Below are 25,824 nucleotides of genomic sequence, written 5' to 3' on the forward strand. Positions count from 1 at the left end.
AGTAGATAAGTGACAATAAGCATAACTGCAAATGGACCATCAGCTGTAAGGAGCCCAATAATTTCTGAGAAAACATTGACAGATCTGGCATTCACATTTCTAAAAATACACTAAAAACTTGCAAGAACTTTGGTGAATGATATAACATCTGCGATGTGCCTAACACTAACCATCAAAATAAGACTAATCTGGTTTGCAATCCAATAAAAAATCAATTTACTAAATAAGGAAATATGAATTGAATTGCAGCATAGAGATTACTGACAATAGTTTGATCTATACAGTAGGGCTGACTAAATAGAAAAGCTGCAACTTGAAATTTTGGCAAGCAAAAATTATAAGTGAAAACTTGTAAGTAATTAATTCAGAAAAAAAAGAGAAACGGAAACTCTTGTATGCCACAGAGATATAACTTCTTTTTCTTTGCTGCAGAAAGTTACGTGGAGGCTATTTGCTAGCGGCCAGTCCTGGCTGAAAACAGAGCAGAGATGCTGACAGCAACCAAGAAGGATGTTTCATCTGCTTCTTGACACAATAACCAGCAGCTCCGAGCACCACAGCACTGGGCAGCTCTGGGTTATGGGCCTGCACTTTGGCAGAAGTGTCTGGTGCACTCCCTTACCCCTGTGTCAGCAACATACAGGAGATGGGTTCTCTTACAGGTACTCTTATAGGTTCTCTTATCAGATACTGTCCTGCACTGCATTTTTCTTTAGCTACCAATATTGTGCTGTGTAAAATTAAATTTTAAAAAATTAAAAGTATCATTTCCCTTCTGTAGCTAAATAGCCTTTGTGGAATTTGAATACAGCCCTGGAGCTATCCCTGTACCTACAGATACCCTTCTTAGAGCCTGCTGGTATAATGAATGCTATTAAATATCATATATACTGTATGGATACTGGTACTGTTGCATGGTGTAATTCTGTCCAAGATGCAGGACTGCATTTGTTGGATTTCAGAAAATGTTTATCAGTCCATTTCTTCAGCTTGTCAATGCGACCCCAACAGCATTCATATCATCCAGCACAATGACTGCTCCCTACATTAGGATATCATCTGTGAACTTGTGGCAGATACATGCTGTTCCATTGTCAAAGCCATGAAAGGAGATGTTCAACAATACTGCTCCCAAAGTGAATGCCCAAGGAATACCACTTGTAAACAGACAGCTGTTGCTCCAGCCTTTTTTTTTTACTCACTTTAATTCACCCAGCTAGTGAATTAAACTAATGGATAAACCCACCTACCCTGTCTATCTAGTTTAGCTCCAAAAATTCTGTAAGACCAGAGACAAAAGTTTGCCAAAGTTAAGGGCAACCACTTCTCTGCCCTCATCTTCAAATACAGTCATTAAAATGAAGAATGTAATGAGGTTGGTCAAGCACAGTTTGCAATTGGTAAATCCATACTTCTTTTTCCCAATCACTTTCTTCTCTCTAATGTGCCCGTGCATGGCTTACACAAGGATTTGCTCCCTAACCTCTGCAAAGATGAAAGTAAAGCCAGGCAGTCTCTATTTCCCCAGCTCTTCCTCCTTGTCACCCTGGAAGATGACTGTGGCATTTGCTTCTGCAGTCGTTGGGAACTTCTGATCACTGTAACCTCTGTAAGAGGTAGGGAACAGCCTTGCAGTGATCTCAGTCACTCTTCCTACCTGGCTCTGTGTTCAAGTTGATTGAGTCATCCCTAACTCAGTCTTCCTCTCACACCGGTTATATTCCACCAAACACATGGAAAGCCTGAGAACAAATTTTGCCTGTAAAAACTGGGATGAAAAATCCTCCACCTTTCTGACTCCTTCATTACTAGGCTACATGTTCACTTGGCCTTGTTCTTCCTCTTGCTGCTTCCTTCTTGTACTTCACCATTTTTTACTCTGGCTAGTCTTTCAGTTTTTTAATTCAATCATTTCAGACTTGGGAATTCCTTCTGTATTTATCCTGAGCAGCCCATGCCTTCTTCTGTGCCCCATAGGATCTCTTTTTCCCCTCTAAGCCCTGTCAGGACTTCCCCATTTGGATAGTCTGGCTGCCTCACATCTGCATCATGTCCTGCAGACAGAAGCTGATGCTTCTCATGGTTTGAGACTCATTCTCCTGGGATCCTTTTTCTTTCAAAGGAGCAGCTCCTGGGAACTCGCACAACAATAATCTCCCTGAGGTCTCCTTCTTTTAAGTTCAGAGTAGATGTCACTTCTTGCCTCTTTTATTTTCCTTCTTCAAATCTTATGGCTTATTAAGTCTAGACCAAATAATCCTAGTTATTTTGTCATTAGAATCAGCTAGGCAGAAATAAAACCAAACTTTATTATTCAACAAGCTTATTTAAAAAGAAGGGTTTTTTCATCGTGTATCAATAAATTGATCCTCAGAATATACTGATGTAAATATTTTATTGTACTCTTATAATGCAGCATCCTTGGCCTTCCTCACATTGACCGCTTTCCCAATGAAAAGACAAGTTTGATGTTTCTGCTTGATGTTTCTGCTGTAAACAATATAAAATAGGTGTCCATAAAGCTAGAGTCCATAAAGACTCTACAGAATTCAGCAGAGTCCTGCTCATTTACACAAGATCTGTTCCAAGTATTGATTCATGAACTCTTGAAATAATTCAGATACAGAGCTATTCTTTTGTGTCCACGAGCTTCTCATTACTTGTGATTTTTTGGCAGATATTACAGTATCTGATTGGCCTTTGTCCTTTGGACATACTTTAATATTGCCTCTAACAGATAGATTCTCTTCCAATGTCAGGCTTCCCAGGTTTTGGTTTTAAGCATCCTGCTCCATTACACAGATAAGACCTAATATTTTGAGAAAAGGCCTGAGGCAAAATAAAGATTTGTGGGTAGATGCAGAGTTCAAAAAATGTGCATGTAGATAAAATGTGCTTATTTAGTGCATCTACTCATATGCAATAATTGTCTTTTAAAAAACATGAAAGTGTATGGTGTCAGCTTTCCCTTTGGGAGTCCACTTATCTGCCACGTAAAGCTGTGACTCTTACCTTGGGGACAGGTGACTTCATTGCCACCACAGCTTTGTAATCCTGGTAAAATCTTCCTGAGCATTAATTGCTGCTTGCGCTAAGAATGGATGGCTCAGAGGCTAACACCAAGCCCAGTGCCACAACACTCTGTAATGGGCAGTGCAAATCCCAGCAGGAAACACAGTCTGCCTGCAGAGCAGCCCTCCCTGGGGATTTCCCTGCCTGGATATCCCCAGGCAGGAGAGATGGATGCATGGCAGCTTGGGCTGAGTGTGAGCAGGATGTGGTAGATGATTTCAAGGCCCTTTACAAGGTAATGACAGTGTTTCTGATTTCAACAACTAAATATTCATATGTTCTATTCTCTTTTTCTGCTCTTGCTTTTCCTCTTGAAACACTATTGTGTCATACACACACATACACACAACCACTACAAAATTTTCTACTGCAAATCCTGACAACTGAAAGATTTACAGTAGTCACTGCACAAAATCTCAGAGCAAAAGCTTTCATACATGTAGTAAGAAATTTAGAATTTCACTACACAAGCGTAGGAAGTGTTATGTTTTATATGTGTCTTTCTTGCTTTCAAATACCTGGTGGATATTGAGGTTCTTTTCAAGTAGTGTCCTGAGGCTCATGCCTGCATATGGCACTGAAAAGACCTGTGAACCACAGGTTCATACCAGGGAGTGACCAAGACACAGCTAGTTTAAGGGACATGCCAAAAATTTCTGCTCTATTCCATTCCAAGTGGTTGGAACTGGCATCACTTTTCTCTAGGCTCAGTTTCCCCATACTTAAAATGAAATTAATCATCCCAGATTACCTCAGTAGGGCTATATGGCTGACCTATTGTTTATAATATGTGTAAGCCTGTGGCAAATACTTTCACATGATTTTCTGAGGATAAGAAAACATGCCTATAATGAGCACTGGCACTCAGGCTTGTCCATCCAGAGTGTGCAGATCCACAGAGTATCCCCCTGGCAGGGCGAAAGGTGGAGCAGGAGCCAGGTCACACCAGTTCAGGGGCCCAGAGACTGACACAGCCTTTATATATAAACTCCTTTACCACAGTTTTGTCCTCCACACAGCACACAGATAAAGGATAGCACCGTGGTTACCACCCATGCTCACACAGCTACAGCTGGAGGCAGCACGATGGCACCCAGCTTGCACAACCACCGCCCTTCCACCTGCCTGCATTGCTATGAGCAGCTTCTGCAGGGGACTGTGCCCTACATTTCAGGCCATTACTAGCGCAGAAGCAAAGGTGCAAGATCATCCCTACAAACAGCTCCACGCCTTCAGGAGGCTGACACACCCAGTGAAGTGGGTGCAGTAGCGGTGACACACACCTATGGAAAAGGCTGGATTTGGGAGTTAGTGACTTGCTGCAGATCTGACTATACATGTTGCTGTCATTTCAACACAGTGCCCTCAAAACATCAGCCCATAGTTTAGCATCGTCCTTCTCCAGCATGTACACATATGAAGCCCTCATTGCAAAAGCGTGCTTGCCACACCTCACAAATGATAGATGCTGTGACAGATATCACCGCAGATAAAAATCTTAGCTGTGTAAAAGTATGAGAAACCATGTAAGAAAAGTATTGTCAAGGCAGAGCAAGACAGTATATATACAGGTTTCTGTCATCCTCACGTCTATTGAACACTCAGTTTTGAAAAGAAGCTGAAATGCAGGTAAAGCTATGAATGTATATGTACCTGCTGGGTACACAACACATCTCCTATGCTGAATATCCACATTAGCTTCATAGTTAGTGACATTTCCCACACAGGAATCAATTATAAATTAATCGCTCAGAATAGTGCTGGAAAACACTGGACTAGTGGCTCCTCTTCTGAACAAGTACCAAAGAGCAGCAGTTTAAGCTAAATGCAGCCCAGCACTGCAGGCCAACACTTCCAGTCTCTGCCCAGACTGCAGTAAACAGGGTTTGTTCTACAGTTTAGAAAAAAACCCTAAATACAATGATCTTGAGTCAAATCACAGATATTTTTACTTGAGAGTCAAGCCTGATATGGCTTGGGAGAAAGCTGCCCACCACTTCCCTCATCTTCTTGGCACCAATTTTTTATGCAGAAAGAAGAAGAGGAAATGTCAGTATGTATAGAGAGCCCTTTGGAAACAAAACTTGCATTGACTTCACTGGGACTGTTCAGTCTGGCCCTTGAGTATTTGAACCAGGATATTAAACATATTTTAATTCTCATATTGCTGTTAGAGCCACAGTAAAAAAGGCTGATGTTCAAAACATGAAGTTTACACATATGAGAGATCCAATCCAGTGCTGGTGAGAGCAGCAAGGTGGAACCTTGTAGGAACTTACATCAAGGGTAAGTTTTGGCCAAAGCCTGCACTGACCATTAGCATCTCTGGACACCTTCTGATGCATCAGTCCAATATATTTGGTTTGGAAAAAATTCTTTTGATGCAGTTAAATGTATGAAAGGACAGATGGCATCTAGCAGATGGTTTAGAAAACAAAAAGCCAGATCTGTTTCAGATCCCATGGAAGACTCTCTGTGCTGTAGAATACCTGTGTGCAGAGTTACCCCACCTCAAATTATGGAATTAACAGAATGTTACGTAATAAACAAATTAATTAGTGCTGAAAGATGCATAGTTGCTTTTAATGCTATTATTTTAAAATATTATGGCTGTATGAAAGCAGCTTCTTTTAAGCTTTTATAGTATGCATATGAGTAAACTTGAGCCTGTACTTGTTGATTCGAAGATCAAATGAGCTTTTTTGGCTCAGCTAGCAGTCTTTATAAGGCATATCAACTTGAAAGTTTTAATGCAAGGAGCATATCAATTGGATAAGCTGTGCAAGAAAATCCCATTCACTGCAAATTAATGTGCTAATTTATTTAATCATTTTCCCTCCCAAGACACTGATGGAATCAAATGAAAAGACATGAGAATTCAATAATTCAAGTAATTAAACCCCATTTCTAAAGTTAAATGTGTTTTCATCATTTAAATTTGGTCATGCTTCAATGTATACAATACTTAATGCACCTTCTTTACTGATAAGTGAATAGGCTGTCCCTTACCACATCTTGTAACATTTAGATCTGTCAAATGTGTTGATTCAAGCAATTTTATGCTTTCCCACCAGGTAAGTTCCTGGTTGTGGTGATTCTCTTTGTAGCAAGGCAGAGTTGTTTTACTGCTGTTTTTGTCTTTTATTGAGCTGCCTGGAGGGATCACTGGTGGCAACATACAAAGCTCTGACTGCTTTCTTCCTACTACTGTTCATAAATATTACCAAATATACCTGCATTACATTTTCCCCTCACAGCAATTTCATTGCTAACCTGTAGCAAAACCTGAGTGGGAATACTTTCAACTAGTGCAGAAGCATCTGCTGATTCATCAATCATTATGGTAGCATATGCTTCACTGAAATTAATGAATAAATGCATTTTTACAAGCACAACTAAAGGCACCGATCATTGTGAGCTGTAACATTTCTATTGCTATTTGTTTGTTTCATTAAGAAGCAGAAAATGGCTTGAAACAGCTCTGAAATGAGATATTGGGGTTTTTTTACAAAAATATCTGGAAGAAATACACACAGCTTATATCTGGAATGGGAACTGGGAGGAGAGCTTCCTAGAGCCACCTATCCCACGACTTCCCGTTACCTTCTGCACCCTTCCCAAAGCACACAGTTGCCTGCTGCCAGCGCAAGCACCCTGCAGCACTGGGCAAATGGCCGGAGCACAGCTGGCAATTCATGTGTGTGTTCCTCTGGAGTCAGCTGCCACAGACCTGCCTTTTCCTAGCAGAAATTTGCCCATCTGAGAGGTCCAGGTTCTAGGAATGAGTAGATTATCAAGTAGAAAATTACAACACTGACCAACTAATGGTATTGAAAACTCGGCATTTTCTGATGACCATGCTGGAGATTTCTTTGCAGGATATTTTGATACTATGCCTTTGGATGCCTTCCTCCTTCTTCTCTCTTTGAGTAGAAGACATGGTCTCAGCATTCTTAAGGTAGCATACCCTGCTGGGTGCACAAATGTAGAAAACTAGCTAGGATGTGTTTGGAAGCCCAGACACAGACCTAATCTTAAAAGCATGTCCACATATTTGCAGGCTGAAAGTTAAGCTAATGAAAATAATTAGCCATAAATTTCAGCATGTTTTTTAAGGCAATCTTAAAGCACAGAGGAAGTTACTCTGGTTAGACAGTTCATCTTCTCCCTGTTGTCCAAACTCTGCAACTCAGTTGTGGCTGCTCTCAAGCCTTAATGGCTCTGTGAAATTATCTATGTACAATCATATTGCTAATAAAAAGGATTAAATTGCCATCAATAAAAGTTACCTAATTGGAAATAGATGAAACAGTAAATTGGATGATATAAACATTTTATAAACAGTAATTATTGGTGTCAGTTGTGAAAAAAAACTTCCACAGGCATTCTAATAAAGAAATTTATGTAAGCTATAATATAAATAATTATTAACAGAAATATGTATTCACATTCCTAATATGTCTTGTTCCTTTTTTGTTCTTTGGTAGACTGTGGATCTTCACTCCTTGTGCTGGTGGCACTCTCCTAAGTCCACATCTTGCTCAACAGGGCAGGGAAGTGCAAACCTCTGTCACGTTGATTCACTCAGTAGCCGTTCTGTTCAAGCATGTGGCCAACACAAACGGCCAGTTGGAGGATTATGGCCCAATCTCCTGATTTCCTTTTGATTCAAATGACAATGTTACAAAAAGTTCTGAAGCTGCTGTGCTTTAGACAATGCTAACCACATATAAAGATACTAAATGTCCAGGAATGCACTCCAGTGGTTTCTCCTATTGGAGGTGCAGGAAGCACAGCTAACACTGCACTGTCTGCCTGCAACTTGAGAAGCAGGTTGGTGCTCACCTTGCCCTACCCAGTGACAGATCCATTTCAGAGCTCTCACCAGACCTTCTGCCACTATCAGCACCATCAAAATAAGGCATAATTCAAGTCTCTGTAATTCATGAAGAATTTTGATTGGCTGTTTTCATGTGAGAGAAGTAGCAGCTGTCCATCCATCCGCATGTGCCATCCTTGCTTCACTCCAGCTTTCAGCCAGCATTGGGTTGGACTTCCCTGTCCATCGAGGCCTCCAGGTGTTGACATAGCTCCTCTTCCTTTTCCCAGTGTAGGCGATCCCTACTGCCAACCCCCTGGTTGTGGTGCAGTGACTCTGCTTCCATGCAGTAACTAGTGATGGCCGTGTGCCTCTCCTGTCCATAGGCTGGGATCCCAGCAGCCAGAGCAGTGCAGGAGCTAAGCCGGGGTGACTCACCCAGGAGGAGGAGTGCGAGCTGTGCTCACCAAGACCAGGTGACAACAAGTGACAGAGGTGCTGCTGCACTGGAGGAGGGAGAGGCAGACACCATCTGATGTGCTGCCTGCTAGGAGGAAAGCTTGCAGCTTGGGTGGAGCAGGTCCCCTCCTGCCCCTCGCTCCCAAGGGTGTCGTGCATCCATCTGCACTATGCAAGATCACGGCACAGACAAGCTGCCAAGAAGGAGATAAGGAGCAAAGGGTGTGAGGAGAAGGTGGTGCCTTTACACCAGACAGAGGGTTTGCTGGGACTGAAACACAGGGTGCAGAATGGATGCTTCTCCTGCAGCACCCAGCAACACTCCAGGCAGCTGCATCTCTCTGCTCCATGAAGCGACCACAGGGGCCTTGGTCCAGGAGATAAGGGGGGGTGTGCGAAGGGCAGCTGGGTGGCACCTGGAGAAGGCTGGTCAGGGAAGTGCCACCGGGTGGTGGGGCAGGGAGGAAGCGAGGTCCCGTTGCGGTTGCTGGTGTTACCCGTACTGGGAGGCGAAGGGACCTTAGCGAAGGCTCCTGGAAGCAGCAGAAGAGCCTTGATACGCACAGACGGAGGTAAAACCAGCATCGCTCACGGCGGACCCTCGGCGTGTCTGTCAAGGGGTAGCAAGAGGGGAAAAAAGAAGAAAGATCCAAACCTATACAAAGAGAAAAGAAAGAAAGGAGATAGGAGTTGGCTGAAACACTAATTTCCCCCCTTTCTGGTAAAATAAAAATTCAAAACCCCTATTTGAACATAAAAAGCCGGGCTGCGATAACCCGCGCCTCCTCGCCCCCCGCACGCCCTCGGCGGGAGGAGGAGCGGTCCCCGCCGCCCGCACCTGCTCCGGGGGGGCCGCGGGCGCCTGCGCGGCCGGGCCGGGCCGGGCCGTGGGGCCGCGCTCCGCGGGCGCCGCCGGGGGCAGCGGGACGGCGGCCACGTGACGCCCCCGCCCGCCCGCACCGCGCCGGGCGCTGCGCACCGAGCCGGGAGCGCCGGGCCGGGAGCACCGAGCTGCGGAGCCGCGGCCGCCGCCGCGCCGCCCCCCGCCTCCGCGCCCTCCGCCCTGCCCGCGGGGCACGGGAGCCGGTGACGGGAGCGAGGCGGAGTCTGGAGGGAAGATACGGAGAGATAGAGATTTAAATCACATCCCCGGCTGTAGAAGGGGCAGCAGCAGCAGCAGCCCCGGCGCAGAGGCACGGACGAACGCGCCGAGACAGGTCTGCCGGCTCCGCCGCTGCTGCTGCTGCTCACCATGGGTGCCGCCGCCGCCGAGCCCCCCAGCGCCATGGGCCTGGTGTCCAGCGTGGTGAACGACACCCTCGAGTTCTACCGCTGGACCTGGAGCATCCGAGGTAACGCGCCAGGGCGGCCGCGGCCCCGCCATCGCCGTGCCCGGCGCCCCCCGCCCGCCGGCACTGATGCGCAGCGGCTCAAAATGGCTCCATCTCCCGGGAGACGCGGAGAGCGCTCCGGCTCCCGGGATGGGGCCGCGGCGGGGACAGACCCCCCCCACCTCACCCCCGCCTGCCTTCCTCGGCCCTCCGGGTGCGCTCGGTGCGGTGTTTGTTTATCTGCCGTAATCCCGTGTAGCGGCCCGGGGTGCGCGGGGCATCGGTCCGCGGCAAGGTGAGCGCGTCCCCCGGGCGCCCGCGGGGGGACGGAGCGAAATCCGCTTCCCAGGGCCGTGTTCCTCCCGTTCTCTGCCGCCGCGGCGTGCCTCGGGCTTGTCATACGGGGATCTGATGTCGGAGGTAAGCGAGGCCCTCCGGTAAGTGGTGCCGGAGCTCAGGCGGGCTTTGGCTCCTGCGGCAGGTGGGAGCCCCGCGTCGGCATCGCCTGGAGTTCAGCAAAAGAAATGAGGAAATGGTTGTTACCGCCGCTGCAGCAGCTTGTCATTTTATATTAAGTGTGTTTGGGTCAGTCCTGCTGTTTTCCGTTTTCAATGTGCTCCACTCCTGTATTGGCACTCCACGACTGCAATGTGGCAGATGCTGAAGGAAGAGTAAATGTCTCGGAATACGGAGAAATGTGCAAAAGCAGCTTGCGGTGCTGGGACAGCAAATGAGGTGGTGCCTTGCTGCAGCGGCCGGTAGCTCTGGCAGTGTTATTGGTCAGCGTGAATGGTTCTGTCTCGTGTGTCAAATGAAAGGAGTCGCTTTCACAGCTGCTATTGTGAGTAGCCACGGGCAGCTGGCAGAAGGATCATTTACTCCTCTGGATGTTTTCTTCATTTTTTCGTTGTCCACGCAGCGATGAGGTTTAGCTATTTTGAAACCCAGAGTAAAACGGGTGTGCATGTAAGTGTGGATGTGTTTGGTGGCAGTGTGATAGGTGGGAATGTGGGGCCTTCATTACAGACGGGAAGCTCACTGCATCAGCAGTCTTTGCTTTTCCACCCCCCTTCCCTTCTGCCATCTGCCACATAACAAATTAATCTTATGTTATAGATGGAAAGAGCTCACTTTTTTCACAATTTGCCTTTTCATACCTTCTGTATTTTGCTGTATTTTAAAAATTGAGCCTGCATGTGTATTTTTCTCTTCTGTTTTTAAAAACTGCCAGAATATGAGAGCAAATAAAAATGCTTGCAGCAGCACTGCATTGTAATCTACCAGTGTTTGCTCTCTGACTCTTGCAACATACAATTGTTCATAGACTGCCAGGTAAAGAATGAAAGAGATGCTATTCTGGTCAATCAATAGCGTTTTCAGATGGATATAGAAATAGATGTGGGTACAAAGATAACCTTATAGATTACTTGATTTATTTGAAAAAATACTTCAAATTCTGATATATTTCCTGAAATTCAAAAATGTTATTTAAGTCTGTCAATAGACCATGTCTATTATAAGCAAAACTAATCTGAGGGGAAAAAAAAGAAGAAAAATTAAGTAAATGTAAAGAATGTAACAATAAGTAACTAACTATGATACTATACATAGAGCAAACTTTTCTTCTGCTTCTTTGGAGGATGTTAAGCAGTAGTAGGATGACATTGTTATTGCCCCTAAAATATGTGTAAGTCTTATTGATTTACTAAAGTAATATTTTTAATTTTTGCTTTAAGTTCAGTAGCACTGCTGTTAGAGCAGGATTCCATTGTAATGAAGTAATCAGTCCTATCTCGTGGAAAGTTTCTTGTTCCGATTTTGGATTACAGCAGGTCCCTGCAAGGCTAGTTTTGAGTAGAGCCTAAGTCAGATGAAAAACACATTACAGTTCTTATTTATACCCAGTAGTATGTGGAACAAGGTTCTCCTGTAGTTTTTACAGTCAGGTAGGGATAGGTGAAACATGTAGTGTATCACATTGTAGTTACAAGGTGGCTCAGGATAAGAAAGTGTTACTCAGGAGGCAATGCTGTGTGGCTGTTCAGTGAAATAATCTTTAATGCCCTAAGTTCTGCAAAAATACCTGCTCAGTTTGCTGCTTTTCTGCATTTTTCTTTGTTCTGACAAAAATAATTGTCTCCATTTGCCATCTCTGAGTGAACATACAGCATCCTTCCAGTACCTAAAAGGGATGCAGGAGAGGGACTTTTTAAAAGGGCATGTAGGGATAGGACAAGGTAATGGCTTCAAACTGAAAGAGAGTAGGTTTAGATAATAGGAAAATAATTCTCTCCTGCAAGGGTGATGAGGCACAGGACCAGGTTGCCCAGAGAACTTGTGGGTGCCCCATCCCTGGAATTGTTCAAGGCCAGGTTGGATGAGGCTCTGAAATCCTAGTGAAAGGTGTGTCTGCCCATGGAAGAGTGGTGGGAGGGAGATGATCTTTAAGGTCCCTTCCAACCCAAGCCATTCTATATGTTAAAATTGTGAATTCAGCACTGTTATGAATTCATGCAATTCACCTTTGTGTTAAGAGCCATGACAGTAATGTTGCTCAACAGAAAACACAAATTATGGCATGTAACACCATTGCCTAATGTTCAATATCATTAAATAAAAAACTATACCACGCAGCAAAGTTGCTCAACAAATGATGCTATGCAATAGCATTACACAATAAATCATACTGAAACACTACTACACAGCAAAATTACACAACAAAATGTGAAGAAATTTTATTCCCACTACTACTCCTACACTTATTCTCTCAATTTCCCACTTCCATTTTTTTATTGAACACCTGTGTGTCTTCAGCCCTGTTCTCTGTATTCAGCAAGATTGTCTTGCCAGCAGGTGTTTTCTCCTGCTGCCTCGGACTCCTGTGATGACACTTCTGTAGAACTGTGCCAGAACATCCCACTGAGTCTTGTGCTGCTTTATTTTTACACATTAAAGATTTGATAGTTTTCCTTTCCTTGCTTTGTGCTATTTAAAAAGCAACTGACCTTTCTGAGACCAAAGAAACCCCAAAAGACCAAGTATATAATGAGCCTAAATGGTTTTGAGTTGATGTTACAATTTGTTTTAGCATTAAGCATGCTGTCTAAATCTGATTTGTTTGTGGTTTTGGTTTTTTAAGTCTTGCATTTGGGAATAATAGCAGTGTTCTGTGACTTTTTCCCCCAAGTATATTATCAAATACATTTTCAGCATTAGCTTGATGCTTTTGCTTGTTCATTTCTTGAAAAGCTACTTTGTTTCTCTCCACCCGTGACTACTTTTCAGACCCCCTTACATGAAAGCCCAAAATCCATTGTAACTATATATTCACCTAGGAGGCTGAAGGACGTAATTTAGGAAGCCATAATCTTCAAGAAGAGATAGAAGGGTCAAAAACATGTTGTTAGCGGTCATCAAGAGCAAAAATAGGTGGTCAGAGGAACAGTTACTATCAGGAAATACGATCTAGGAATTCCATGTCCTTATTTCTGTAAGGGCATGGGACCAGTTCCATGTAATGGCTAGGGCAGGGCTTCCTTCTTTCTCTCAGCTCGAGTAGCTGGTTGGGGTTGGATTTGCCAGGAAGGATTAAGGGTATGATTAGATGACTGAGCAAGTGACTTAAAGGGAGGTTCCAGGCTGAGTGCAGGGGAACTATTAAGATGAATAACTCAGGACACAATCAGAAAAGAAGAGTGTGGAAATCTCAAAATGTGGGCGAAGAGACCATTGTCAGTCGGGGAGGGGGAGTAGGGGATTGTGTCTTGAAAAGAAGACTCATGAAACACTGGACAAAAATATTTATTTAGAGGAGCTACTTAATTTGAATGTACTGAGCTAAGGAACAGAAGGCTTTACTGACTTTGGGTGGGAATGATTGTTCTTGGAGCTCAAGAGTTTAAGGAGACAAGGGCCATCCCAGGCCACGTGGGACTGCTTTGGAACAGCAACTATTTACAGCTGTTGCAGTTAATAAGATTACTGACTTTTTCCATCAGTAGGAAAGGAGAGAGATGCAAACTTTCACTTTAGTGGTAGGGTAGTGTTCTACCTAGCATCTTGTTCAGAAGCAACATCAATTGTAGGTTTTACCAGTTGGGTCAGAAGTGTAAGGCAGTGAGGATGGTGAAGATGGGAAACTTACAGCTGTTTGCCTAAAAGGTGAACCAGTGGAGCAGCTTCCTTGAGAACACTGATTGCCATGACCACTTTTGCTAAGGGATCTTGGGACTAATTTAAAAATTGCCCAAGAAGTTCAGGTTCGTACTCTTTTTCAGTCCAGGGAACAGAAACAGAACAAAACATGTTTCTTCTTCCCTTGTACTTTCCCCCATGGAGAACCCAAGTGTGACCAAAGGATCTTGAGTGTTTATGCTTGAGAAGTTCACTGGGTGCTTAGCAGAACACTCTCAGTGCAAGTAGACCCTTGTAGCTGAGGATTTGTGCCAAAGCTGGAGGCAAGTAGAATCCCAGTGAAAGTGCTTCAGAGGGTGATGATGAGGAAAGAGAATGAAGGGTGAGATTAAGGTTCATGAAGTCTATTTCACAGAAACAAAGCAGAATGTGTTCCTGGACTTTCAGAGGGCTGGTTGAGCATCAGATTTGTGATTTGGCACTATACTTGTCCTGCAAATACAACATTCTTCTCAAGGGAACAGTTTTTTCAGTCTGTGGCCATGGCTGAGTAAAACACAAGGATTAGACAGGGAGAAACATACTGGAAATGAAAAAGCTGTCTAACTGGGCTGGCTGTCTTGTGGCAGAAACACAAAGAAAAAACCTGTGGCGGAAGCAGCACTTGGAGAAATTCATTGTGGAAGCAAAGAATGTTAATGCCTAGATCATATGAGACTGCTGTCAACTAAACTGAGCAATAGGAGCATCCAGTTTATTTGATTCATTTGACATTTAATTGCCAGTTAGTGAAGGGAGGGAATTTATTAGTGAAGAAAAAATATAATGCTTGGTATTGAAAGCAATTTGCTGATTGAGGGAAATTCTACCCCCATTTCATCATCAGGAGATTTTATCAGATTGTACAACTCAAAAGACATAGTCAGAACTAAACAGATACCAAACATTTTTGGAAATGGAAACATCATTCAGAAAAAGTACATTAGTGAAGGGGAAATGTCTACTTAGACGCCTTGGGTCAGCAAGCTTCAAGACCTTTGTCATGAGGGAGTAGGATCAAGCAAAATAAACTCTATGGATGAGAAGCTGAGTTATGAGTGGAAGACTTCTCTTTCCTAAAAGGAAAAAGGAGAAGTTGTAGGGAAGATATGCAAATCTCAGCTCCAGTAAAGAAATGAAACAGAAAAAACCTTCAAAGAGCACCAGCAAGAATGTAAGACAAACTTCTGTTTGAACACTCATCAGCATATTCCAGAAGGAAAAGGAAATGTGTAGACAAAATGACAAGAACATAACTGAATATTTGAAAATTCATTCTAAAGCTGTGTAGGTAGCATGTCTTGAAATCTTTGAAGGAAATACGTTGCTGTGAATACTCTTAAAGGAGAATCCGTGGGAAAAGTTGTGGAAATGGCTGTACACAGAATTTAACCAAGCTGATTGCATGACCTTAGTACCTACTGCAGAAGGCAAAATGGCTAGATGTTTAGAATTCAGCACATGGCAAATTGCTGTTGCAGAGTTCTAAGCAAATCATGTTTCTCAGCTGAGGCATCATGAAGTGTAAATCAGCATGTGGTCCTGGAGCCCCATACTGCAACCATTGGTGAAGAGTTCTTGGAAGTTGAAATACCTTGCTATGAAGCAGATGCAGCCATCCTGGAGACTCCAAGGTTACACAGATTGATCGGGGATAGTGGCTGAACTCTTGCTCATAGGTGGCTGTCTCTGGTTGGAGTGCCTTGACAGGAGTGTTTGTAGCTGTCACTCTGCTGTGCTCAGGGTGAGGAGGGCTGTGGCAGGGCTGTGCTTGTAGATGTGAACCACCAGAGGAGGTTGTCTTCAAGGCAGCTGTGCTGCTGTCCTGTGCAGCCAGGGAAGAGTGTCAAAGGCTGCACAAGGACAGGTAGTAGAAGAAGCTTAGGGAACATTGGATGTAGTTCCTTTTAAGGTCTTGCAGATCAGGAGTCATGAGGAGTGGGTGAGGCAAGACTCCAGTTTTTCCTCTGCTGGTCCAGACAGGTTTTTGGAGTTACTTGATTGATTAGAGAGCATTTAGATAAAAGGTGAATGAATGAAAATACTCCAAACAGATATGGAGAGGACTTTGTGAGGAAGAATTTGCTAGGATGCAGGGCTAAGGTGGGGAGAAGAGGCTGTTGTGTGTACTGAAGAGTTTTTTGAGGTAAGGCAAGTGGGGTTGAATAAATGCCGGAATGGCCTGAAAAACTGGAGCTAAATGAGAGTTCATTTGCCTAAAAAGAATTGACCATTAAAAGAATCACAGCTTTGGCTTTTAAAGAGGGTTCATATGAGTGGAGTGTTCCTGGAGCACAGAAGTTTGACAGTGTGATTTTAAGGACAGATCTGATCCATAAGGTAGGACTTCTCTGACTAGTAAATATATGACAAGGCTTGACTTTCTCAAGCTGTATTTGGAAACCAAGTTGGAGCTACCACTGCGCTTCATAAGGAACACTTTGAGTGGGTCTGACTGACACCTCACTTAGGAGGATGTAGATACTGAATACAGTTCCTGGATCTTGTGTGGTGACAAGTGGGTACAACTAAGCTCAGTGTTGTCAAACTCAAGTGCTTCTGAGTGTATGAACTTCAAAGTCTTGTGGAATTTTAAGGATGCAAATGAAGGCAGCTCTGAAATTCAGGCTTGGCAATACTTAGGTGTTAGCCCTGTTGGGGTTTTGAGTACTGCACCCTAGCTAGCAGGCAAAGCAATAAGTAGCTGCAAGGCAAGCCTGGAGATAAATGGAGTGCAATGTGGTTTGTATTAACTCATTTTATGTGTGCTTGGATCTCTAGATAAGCATGAACTAGATTACCTTTCTCTCATGGAAGGTGAGGGAGAATAATCTACCTCAGTTTGGCTTGCATTTGATGCAAGATAGTGATGCCTGTGGGCATCAGTAGCTCTTGGTTTTGTTTTGCTTGCGTGCCTGCAACTCAAATTCTTTCTTTGGGTACTTGAATAATTTCAGTGGTTTGATCCTTAACTCCTGTTCTGGAGTGTTCACTCTCTCTGTGGCATTGTGTCTGCTTGTACCATGGGATTCTTCCCTTGTATTGTGATTGCATGGGAAGGTTTTGGTATTGGGAGGGCTGTGCTAGAAGCTTCCCCCATGTCCTACAGAGCCAATGCCAGCCCATTCCAAGATGGGCCCACTGCTGGCCAAGGCTGAGCCAGTCAGTGATGTAATAAAATCTCTGTGACAACAATGACACCATCAAAAGCAGCATGGCCAGCAGATTGAGGCAGGTGAGTCTGTCCCTCTACTCCACTCTTGTCTCTCCACTTTTCCACCTCTGGGGTCCCAGCACAAAAAGGACAATGACCTAATGGAGCAAATCTAGAGCAGGGCCACCAAGTTGTTCAGAGGGATGGAGCACCTCTCCTATGAGGAAAGGCTAGGAGAATTGGAACTGTTCAACCTGGAAAAGAGAAGGCTTTGGGGTGACCTAATTGTGTCCTTCCAGTATCTGAAAGAAGCCTACAAGAAAAATGGAAAGAAACTTTTTACAAAGGCATGTAGTGAGAAGATGAGGGGGAATGGCTTCAAACTAAAAGAGTGGAGGTTTGGGTTAGAAATGTTAGGAAAAAAATTCTTTATTCTGAGGATGGTGAGATGCCTGGAGGAGGTTGTCCAGAGAAGCTGTGGAAGCCCCATCCCTGCAAATGTTTAAAGCCAGGTTGGATGGGGCTCTAAACAACCCAGTCTAGTGGAAGATGTCCCTGTTCATGATAAAGTTGTTTGAAGTGGCTAATCTTTAATATCCTTTCCAAACCAGGCCATTCTATGATTCTACAATAATATATTTAAGAAGAGGGGGAAAAAATAGCACAGAAGTAATTGCAGGCAGAGAAGAGTGAGAATATGTGATACAAACCACTCTGCAGACATGGAAGTCAGGGAAGGAAGGCGAGGGAGGAGGTGCTCCAGGTGCTGGAGCAGAGATCCCCTGCAGCCCATGGGAAAGACCCTGGTGAGGTACCTGTGCCCCTGATGCCTGTGGAGGTCCATAGGGCTGCAGAGATCCATCTGCAGCCTGTGGAGGAGCCTCACACCAGAGCAGGTGGATGCTGTAAGAAGGCTGTGACCCTATGGGAAGCCTGTGCTGGAGCAGGAAGGATCGAACACTGGATCAGTTTGTGAAGAGCTGCACTCTGTGAGAAGGACTCAGGCTGGAAAATTTCATGGGGGACTCTCTCCTGTGGGAGCAACCTGACACTGGAGCAGGGGAAAGACTCCCCCTCCTAAGGAAGAAGCAGAATCAGAAACAGCATGTGGTGAACTGACCGTGATCCCTATTTCCCATCTCCCATTGCCACTGGCAGGGCAATGACAGGTAGAGAATCAGGAGGGAAGTTAAGCCTGGGAAGGAGGGAGGGTTTGGGAGAAAGGTGCTTTTTGGGTTTGTTCTACTTCTCATTATACAACTCAGATTTTGATTGGTAATAAATTCAAGTAATTTCCCCAAGTCACATCTGTTTTGTCTGTGACAGTAATCAGTTTGTGACCTCTCCCTGTCCTTATTGCTCTCTACAACCCCTGAAAGGTGCTTGTAGTCAGGTGGGGGTTGGTCTCTTTCTCCAGGCAACCACTGACAGAACCAGAGGACACAATCTTAAGCTGCACCAAGGGAGATAGAAGTTGGATATTAGGAAAAAGTTTTTTATGGAAGGAGTGATAAAGTACTGGAATGGTCTGCCTGGGGAGATGGTGGAGTCACCATGCCTGGAGATGTTTAAGAAAAGACTGGATGTGGCACTCAGTGCTGTGGTTTACTTGAGGTATTTGGGCATGGGTTGGACTTGATGATCTTGAAGATCTCTTCCATTCTGTGATTCTGATTAACTCATAACCCTTTTCTTCTATCTTCTGTAACCTATCCAGCTGAGAGGGGAGTGACAGAGCACCTTTGGTGGGCACCTGGCCTCCAGACAGGGTCAAACCAGCACATCCCTGGTTTCACTTTCTGTTTCAGCATAGTCATGAACTCTTGACTGTTTGGTTTGTTTTCATCATATTATCCTATTCCTCTTATCTATTTCTGCTATATCTAAAAAGTGTCTTCTTCCAGCTCTTGCATATGTTGTGCTTAGTTTACATGCTTGACTATAGTGTTCTTCTATTTTCTTTTTTTATCTGCTTATAGATATTATCTCCTTGATTGCTTCTCCCAGTTATGACCAATAAGAAAAATTTTTATTGCTTTCTAAATGTTCTTAGAATATTGCTGAAAGAAGTGAATTTATAACTCATGTCTTTCACTTTTTCTGTTGAGCCAGCAAGTCTTTTCTCTGACATGATTTTATGCCCTCTTATTCTTAGAATATCATTGTAACACCTTTTTTTAAATGGTTTGAGTTAAAATTAAAAAAAAAAAAAAAGGTACTTAGTAGTTAAATTGACTAGCTGTGCTGTAAATAGGAACTTCACAATCATATTTTCTCCACAGTTTAATATTTAGTGGTTTACCAGGAACAGATGAGCCCAGTAGAAATACTCACAGAGTACCCTAAAATGCTTTGATAATTAGGTCAGGTTTTTTTCTACTCTGTCCAATCTCCATTTCAGTGATCCCTCAATTTTTTGCCATGAGGGAGAAACTTTATTGCTGAAACCATTAGGGAACCTTGGGGCCATGTGTTAGCATGGAAGGTAACCCAACTGTGGAAGTGAAAGGACTCAGTTGTAGCAGTTGTTTGGAAATGGACATTATGTAGCTTCCAAACTGATGATTTTGCTACTGTGTATTAGTGAATGAAGGCTTCAGACACTGATCATTCTTTTCATCACTTTTGGGTCAAAAACATTTTGTCATTCAGTTCCTATTTTGAAAATCTGCATTTCAAAATTAGTCTTTTTTTGTGCTTGGTTCCTCAGCCCTCCAATTTGTCATTTTTGCTGATGTTAAAGGGATGTTGAGGAATTAAGTTCTAAATGTTTTAGAGTTTTGTTTTTCCTTGGAGGCTTTGACTGATGTATTTGTGTTAAGCTAACAGAAGACCTAATGCATCTCACAACTGTAAATTTACTTCTGCCTCTGAACTTTGAAGCGCTAATGCATTTCAGTAACTCCTTTTGTAGTTTTTAATCAAAACAAAATTCTCATCTCATTCATCCTTCTGTAAAACCAAAGTGATGAGGAGCATCCTTGTGATAATGCAAACAGGAAAACCAGGTAGTTTATCAGAGAGCTTTCTGTGCTGCCTCTTGCAAATTTTACCCAGTAGTTTTCTGGTATTATTCTTAGTTAGATTTCACTTGCCACTGCTGGTTTTCATACATGCTCAAGCACTGCATTTAAAAGTCTCTAAATGTTCATCTACAACCCCAAATAACTGTTTTACAAGAGCATCAACATAGGTTGTTTATATTTGCTGTGTAGTTAAACATCACTATCCTTCCAGGGTGTTAGACATGAGTCAGTGCTGAATTTACTGTCCCGTGTATGCTGAGTGTGTAACACTTGACTCCACAGTGGATAAGGCCTTGCAGACTTATTATTCAACTGACATTAATAATCTTTCACGTTTTTAATGAACTTATGTTTAAATTGAAGGAATCCAGTATCTGTCTTTGGGGGAGGTCATCATACCTTGTGATCATCCCCTTCAGCATTATAAAACTCTGGGTGGGCCAACAGTCTAATCTGTTATTGCAACATTGAATGTGCATAAATCCTGTGTTTGCATTACTGCTTACTGATACTTCTACAACTATTTTCATAGTCCCAAACCCCAGTGCTTTTGTATGAAGCAGTGACATGAAAAATAGTTTTGGCAAAAAATACAAAAGTATTTTTGTATACAAAGTATACTAAAATAAAAATTTCAGTAGAAGAAAAGCTTTATAAAGTGTGTTTTGTGCAGTACTTCTATTGCTTTATAAATACAGAGACATATGCTGGATCATAAAGTCTGCAAGTAGTTTATAAAATTACATTGTATGGTTGGGTTGGGGGTTTTGTGTGCTTTTGTCTGTTTACTCCGTAACTTATAATATTTAAGAAAAAGCATGCATGCATCACTGCACTGGGAATGCATCTTGCATTTGTGATGTTTGGAAAAGAAGATTTGGCAACCAGAAGAGTACTTCATAGCTCAAGGGCTTGTATCTTGCATATCTTGTGTAAGCTTCAATGAGGATTGTATTTTTATTACTACTTGAAGCAGATCATTTGTACTGTCCCCACAAGTAATCATAATCAATGGAGGAGATAAATATAATTTGAGCAAGGTAATATATTTGGACTTGGAAATCCTGAGACTTGATGGTAAATTGTCATGTGTCCTGAACTTCATAGTAATTCCATAACTATCCTTGTCTTGAAACACGTGTATAATGTAATTGCTGTATATAGGCACAAAGGCAATATGATATTAATGACTGAGTGATAGGAGTCCTGAGAAGATTACAGTGATGGGAAGGCTAGTTAAAATACACATGGCCTTTTAACAGCAAATTGGGATTTGGCCTTCGTGTTACTTTAATGGGAGTTTATGAAACACAGGCACATTACACAGGTGCTCATTAGCTGCAGGAGATGTTGCTCTTAGCTGTGTGGCATTTTGTTTTTGTGTTGCTGTTTACAGCTTTAAAAAAGACTAAGCAGTCAATTACAAAGCCCTGAAGTTCAAAACAAAGCCACAACTGGCTACGGGTGGTACCTGTTAGTCTTGCCTCATAGTCCTCTTGGTTTTGGGGCAGGCATCTCTCATTTCTGACCACAACAGGGTTTTGTACAGCAAACTTAGAATATGTGGGTTTCATTGTTTTGATTTTTGCGGTATGTGCTCTCATTATTCATTGTGCTTGGGGCTGAATACTCTTATTCTTGAAGCTTAGTTTTATGTTTTATGGCTTCTTAGAATGACAATGCTTTGCCAAAACATTTTGATGTCTCTTGTTCTTGACCTGAACTAATTAGTTTGTTCCTGACTAGTTAAAGCTTAAGGATAGACAAAGTACTTAACTCAGATTTTTACCCTTATTATCAAAGATTAAGAAAAACTTGCTTTCTCTCTACTGATCTACTAAATAATTTAAAAAAAATATTACTTAAACCAGATCAGCCGTTATGCTTTTTCCCCAGGTTTTGGGAACCTTTGTCCCTACAGCATCCTGTGCATGTCATCCTTAGCTTTACCAATACCATACATGGGAAGAATTTCTTTACTGTGAAATCTTTACTGGGAGGGTGGTGAGGCACTGGAGGAGGTTGCCCAGGGAAGCTGTGGATGCTCCATCCCTGGAAGTGTTCAAGACCAGGTGGGATGGGACTCTGAGCAGCCTCTGGTGGGAGGTGTCCCTGCTCATGACAGGGTGGTTTGAAATGGATGATCTTTGAGGTCCCTTCCAACCCAAGGCATTCTATGATTCTCTGATACTCACATCTTTGTTTTCTTGTCAGTTATTACCACCACTGATACTGTGACATTATGAGAATACAGAATTTTCTGTGACATAAAGCAGCAGGGACTTGACTGATTGCTGAGAAACCAGTGCAAGGCCAATTTAAATGTTTGTTGAATATACACAGATGAGCCATGAAGATGATTCTGTGATAGGAAAATACGACTGCAAGTGAATGAGATGAAGCATTTCTTTAAGGAAAATTAAAAAAAAAAAAAAAAAAGACAAGTAGTGAGTGAGTGACTCGATAACCTGTTCAGAACTACCCAAATGAGGAAGGAAAAAAAAAGATAGGTCTAGGAAAGAAAATTATAGTGAACTAGTTAAAGTTTAATCCTAATTTCTTTGGCTGCAGACAGCAACTTTATGCTAGTTAACATTTTACAGCAAGCTGCTATATGTTCTACCGGGCTTGCTGCCTCTGAAAAGACATATCCTGTACTAAAATGGGAAATTCTTCTAAGAAAGATCTCTTGGCCTATACACGTGTTAATGGAAGTATCATCGTAGATGATATTAGATTCTTTCTGAGTTAGGTACAGGTCCTGTCAAACTCCTTAGAAATACCTGTAGTGCCAGAAGACTGCAGACATTGCCAAGTATGATAGATAAGAAAGAAGCATAAACTGGCCATTCTTTTTGTCCCAGTCATTTTGCTTTTCTGCAGCAATATGTCTGCACAATCTCTCCTAAGAAGAGATGGACTTTTCTTTTGCCTGAAACGTGGATGAGGCTGTGGGGATATAATTTTAATTCACACAGTAGCTTCAATCTGCTATTACAGGATTTCTCCTGTAAAGTTTAAAGAAACTTTATAAGTTGAGATTATTAGCAACAGAACAAGAGGAAATGGCCCAAACTGTGCAGGGGGAGGATCAGGTTGGACATCAGGAAAAATTTCTTCACTGAACAGGGTGGTTAGACGTTGGAATGGGCTGCCCCAGGAAGTGTGGAGTCACCGTCCCTGGAGGTGTTCCAGAAATGACTGGACATGGCATTTAGGTGCTATGGTTTAATTCACATGGTGGTGTTCAGACATAGGATGGACTAGATGATCCTGGAGGTCTTTTCCAACTTTAATGATTCTGTAATTCCACTAATTGAGGAATAGAGTGCAATCTGTGCAATGAATAATCAATAGCAAAGCAGGTAAGTTAGTTCAAGCAATGACAACCTAAGAGAAAAATTCATTTGGGGCCATATGAACAGCTCTATTAAAATAATAGTAAGTGAATAGAAAATTTTTAATTCTATAGATTTTCCATCCAAAAATATATGACCTCTCAATTTTCACTCTGCAATGCTACTTCATTATCAGTCTTCGGTCTCAAACTGTGCAGCCCATGTAGTCATGTACTGTTTTAAAGGCTAATTTTATAGCTTTAGCTGTTGTTTTTCTGTGGTGTTAGTAAGTCAGAGACTGAGCTTTTTTCTTGGAATTTCTACAAACTGCTAACAGTAAATCTACTTTCAAATTATTCTGATGTATTACTCAGTTTAGTTTAAAAGCATAGAGTCTAATCAGGTAGATGCTTATTCAAGTTTACTTTCAACAGATCCAGTCTGCAGTAGTTGTGTAGCCAGAGTGAATCTTGTATTCACTTGTAAATATTAACATGATTGAATCAGTATTTCTAATAAAAATCTTGGAGAGAAGTATATTCTATATTTATCTGTAGCCAGAAAGAAAAGGGGGAGGAAAGGGGGTCACTAAAGCACTAAAATCACTGAAGGGGTCTAGTGTGAAAACTTGGTAATCATTTTAAGGTGTGTGAAGTTATATTTCTCTTCTTTTTTTTTTAATGATATGTGCTCTTGTTTTGTAATTATTTCAATTGTAGAGGTAGTGAAACAAGATGTGGGAAATCCTTAGATAATTAAAACACTGTGGTTCATAGAACAGTACTCCAATTAGGTAATACTGCTGTGCCTTCCTTCTATTGTGGAGTGAAAATTTGACTTGTTTAAGAAAATCTTTCCTAAACCTCAGGTTGGCTTTGAGAGTACTTTTGTTAAAATAGAGGTGCTCTGCAGAGAGCTCTCCCAGAACCACTTTTAAATGCTCGCTGTCATTTCTGCAGTGTCTTTAGAAATGTAATCGGCCAGATGGATGTGCTGGATTGGCACTGTAAGTGTCTTTGCGCTGAGAATAGTATCAATAGCTATTAATAACTTTGAAAGTCTCTCCAGATAAATCAGTGAGCACCGACCTGATAGCTAAGGAATACATGTTGTTAAACTGAAGATTTTATAAGTATTTATTTTGAACCTAGCATGAACACAGGGAATTGCAATAATCATGTATTTTAGTGATGTAATATTTTCTCTGAAACTGATTTTAAAAGCAAAGATAATCACCATTGTACTGTTTCAGGATTTCTCTAGGTGAATGTCAAAGTGACTGCGCTATGGATTTGTTTGCTTATTTTTCAAGGGGAAAGAAAAAAAATTATTATAGGCTAAGAAAAATGCAGGAAATTTAATCATCTAAAATCTTTTCTATCAGAAAGGAAATGCTGAACCATGTTTAACAGAAATGCTTACGTATTAAAACAATTACAGTATGTTTCTCAAAAATTTATTGTGATTTTTAATGCTAGAACACCATCACTGCAGCCTTACTTACTGAAATTCATCTTCACTTTCCATCCATATTTCAGTGTAGGTTAACTATGTCCTCTTTGGACATTGCCAGGCAGGACATTCAGGTCTTTTCACTGCTCCTGCTCTTCTTGCTTTGAATGAAGAAACCAAAGGGGCCTATTTGTGTGTTCCTTGTTAATTTCCCCACAAAAAAAATTACATCCTGCAAAGGTAGGTACCTATGGGCAATTTCAGTTATTTATATATATATTTAAATAATAATAAATATACTTACATATAAATATATAAATGTGAGTTCTTCTGGTTTTTGTCTTTGCAAGGTGTAACTTTGTATATGCACAAAATGGGAAAGCCAGGAAAGCCTTGTGTTATATGCATATTTCCTATTTCCTTACATAACAGTTATTTTCTATCAAGAACATGTTAGTAGATGCCTTAGTCTAGGCTGGATTCATTTTTTGCTATAAAGTGCAACCCTAAGTATTTGTTGTAAAACTTTTCCCACCCTACCAGAGGAGCACTGTACTACAGGCTGTGCCACCACAGCAGACATTTTATTTGTGATCGAATTAGAATCTGGGTCTTGGGATTTGAAAGACAAACGCATTAATCCCCTGAAAGATTCAGTCAATCTCTGTCAATTCTAATCAGGTAAAGGCATTGGTCTTTTTGCTTCACAGCAGTTGGAGGGATTTTTTTTTAATTCAGGGAGCTGGCCTTTTTATTTCAAGCTTATTTCATCTTTGAAGTTTAAATGTCCCTATTCCGTGTGAAATACTGCAGGATTTAATGCACTTGTATATACGTCTCCTTAAGCTATCACAATTCTCTGTAATTTGCAGAAATCTTTGGTGGTCATCAGCACCAGCTAGTAAGTAGGACACAAAATTATGCTGGTTTTGCTAAAACAGATTGGGGGCTGGGAAGGAGGAAGGTGTTGAAGTAGCTTGGAATGTTTGTCACTTGTGCA

General features: G+C 42.2%; 1 protein-coding gene across 2 annotated transcripts in view; it reads left to right on the forward strand.

Annotated features, from left to right (window-relative positions):
• The first annotated feature begins 9,468 nt into the window (after positions 1-9,468).
• Positions 9,469-25,824, forward strand: part of ELOVL4 (ELOVL fatty acid elongase 4) — a 37,307-nt gene continuing 20,951 nt past the window's right edge. The window contains exon 1 of one of the 2 annotated variants that reach the window (XM_058801353.1): positions 9,469-9,702. In XM_058801353.1, the coding sequence (XP_058657336.1) occupies positions 9,603-9,702 (100 nt within the window). In that variant the 5' untranslated portion in view covers positions 9,469-9,602. Of the gene's footprint in view, positions 9,703-9,938; positions 10,102-25,824 lie in introns of those variants that run through there. The other variant, XM_058801354.1, reaches the window with a different exon arrangement.

The sequence above is a fragment of the Ammospiza caudacuta genome, chromosome 3, assembly GCF_027887145.1.
Source record: "Ammospiza caudacuta isolate bAmmCau1 chromosome 3, bAmmCau1.pri, whole genome shotgun sequence".
NCBI classification, from domain to species: Eukaryota; Metazoa; Chordata; class Aves; order Passeriformes; family Passerellidae; genus Ammospiza; species Ammospiza caudacuta.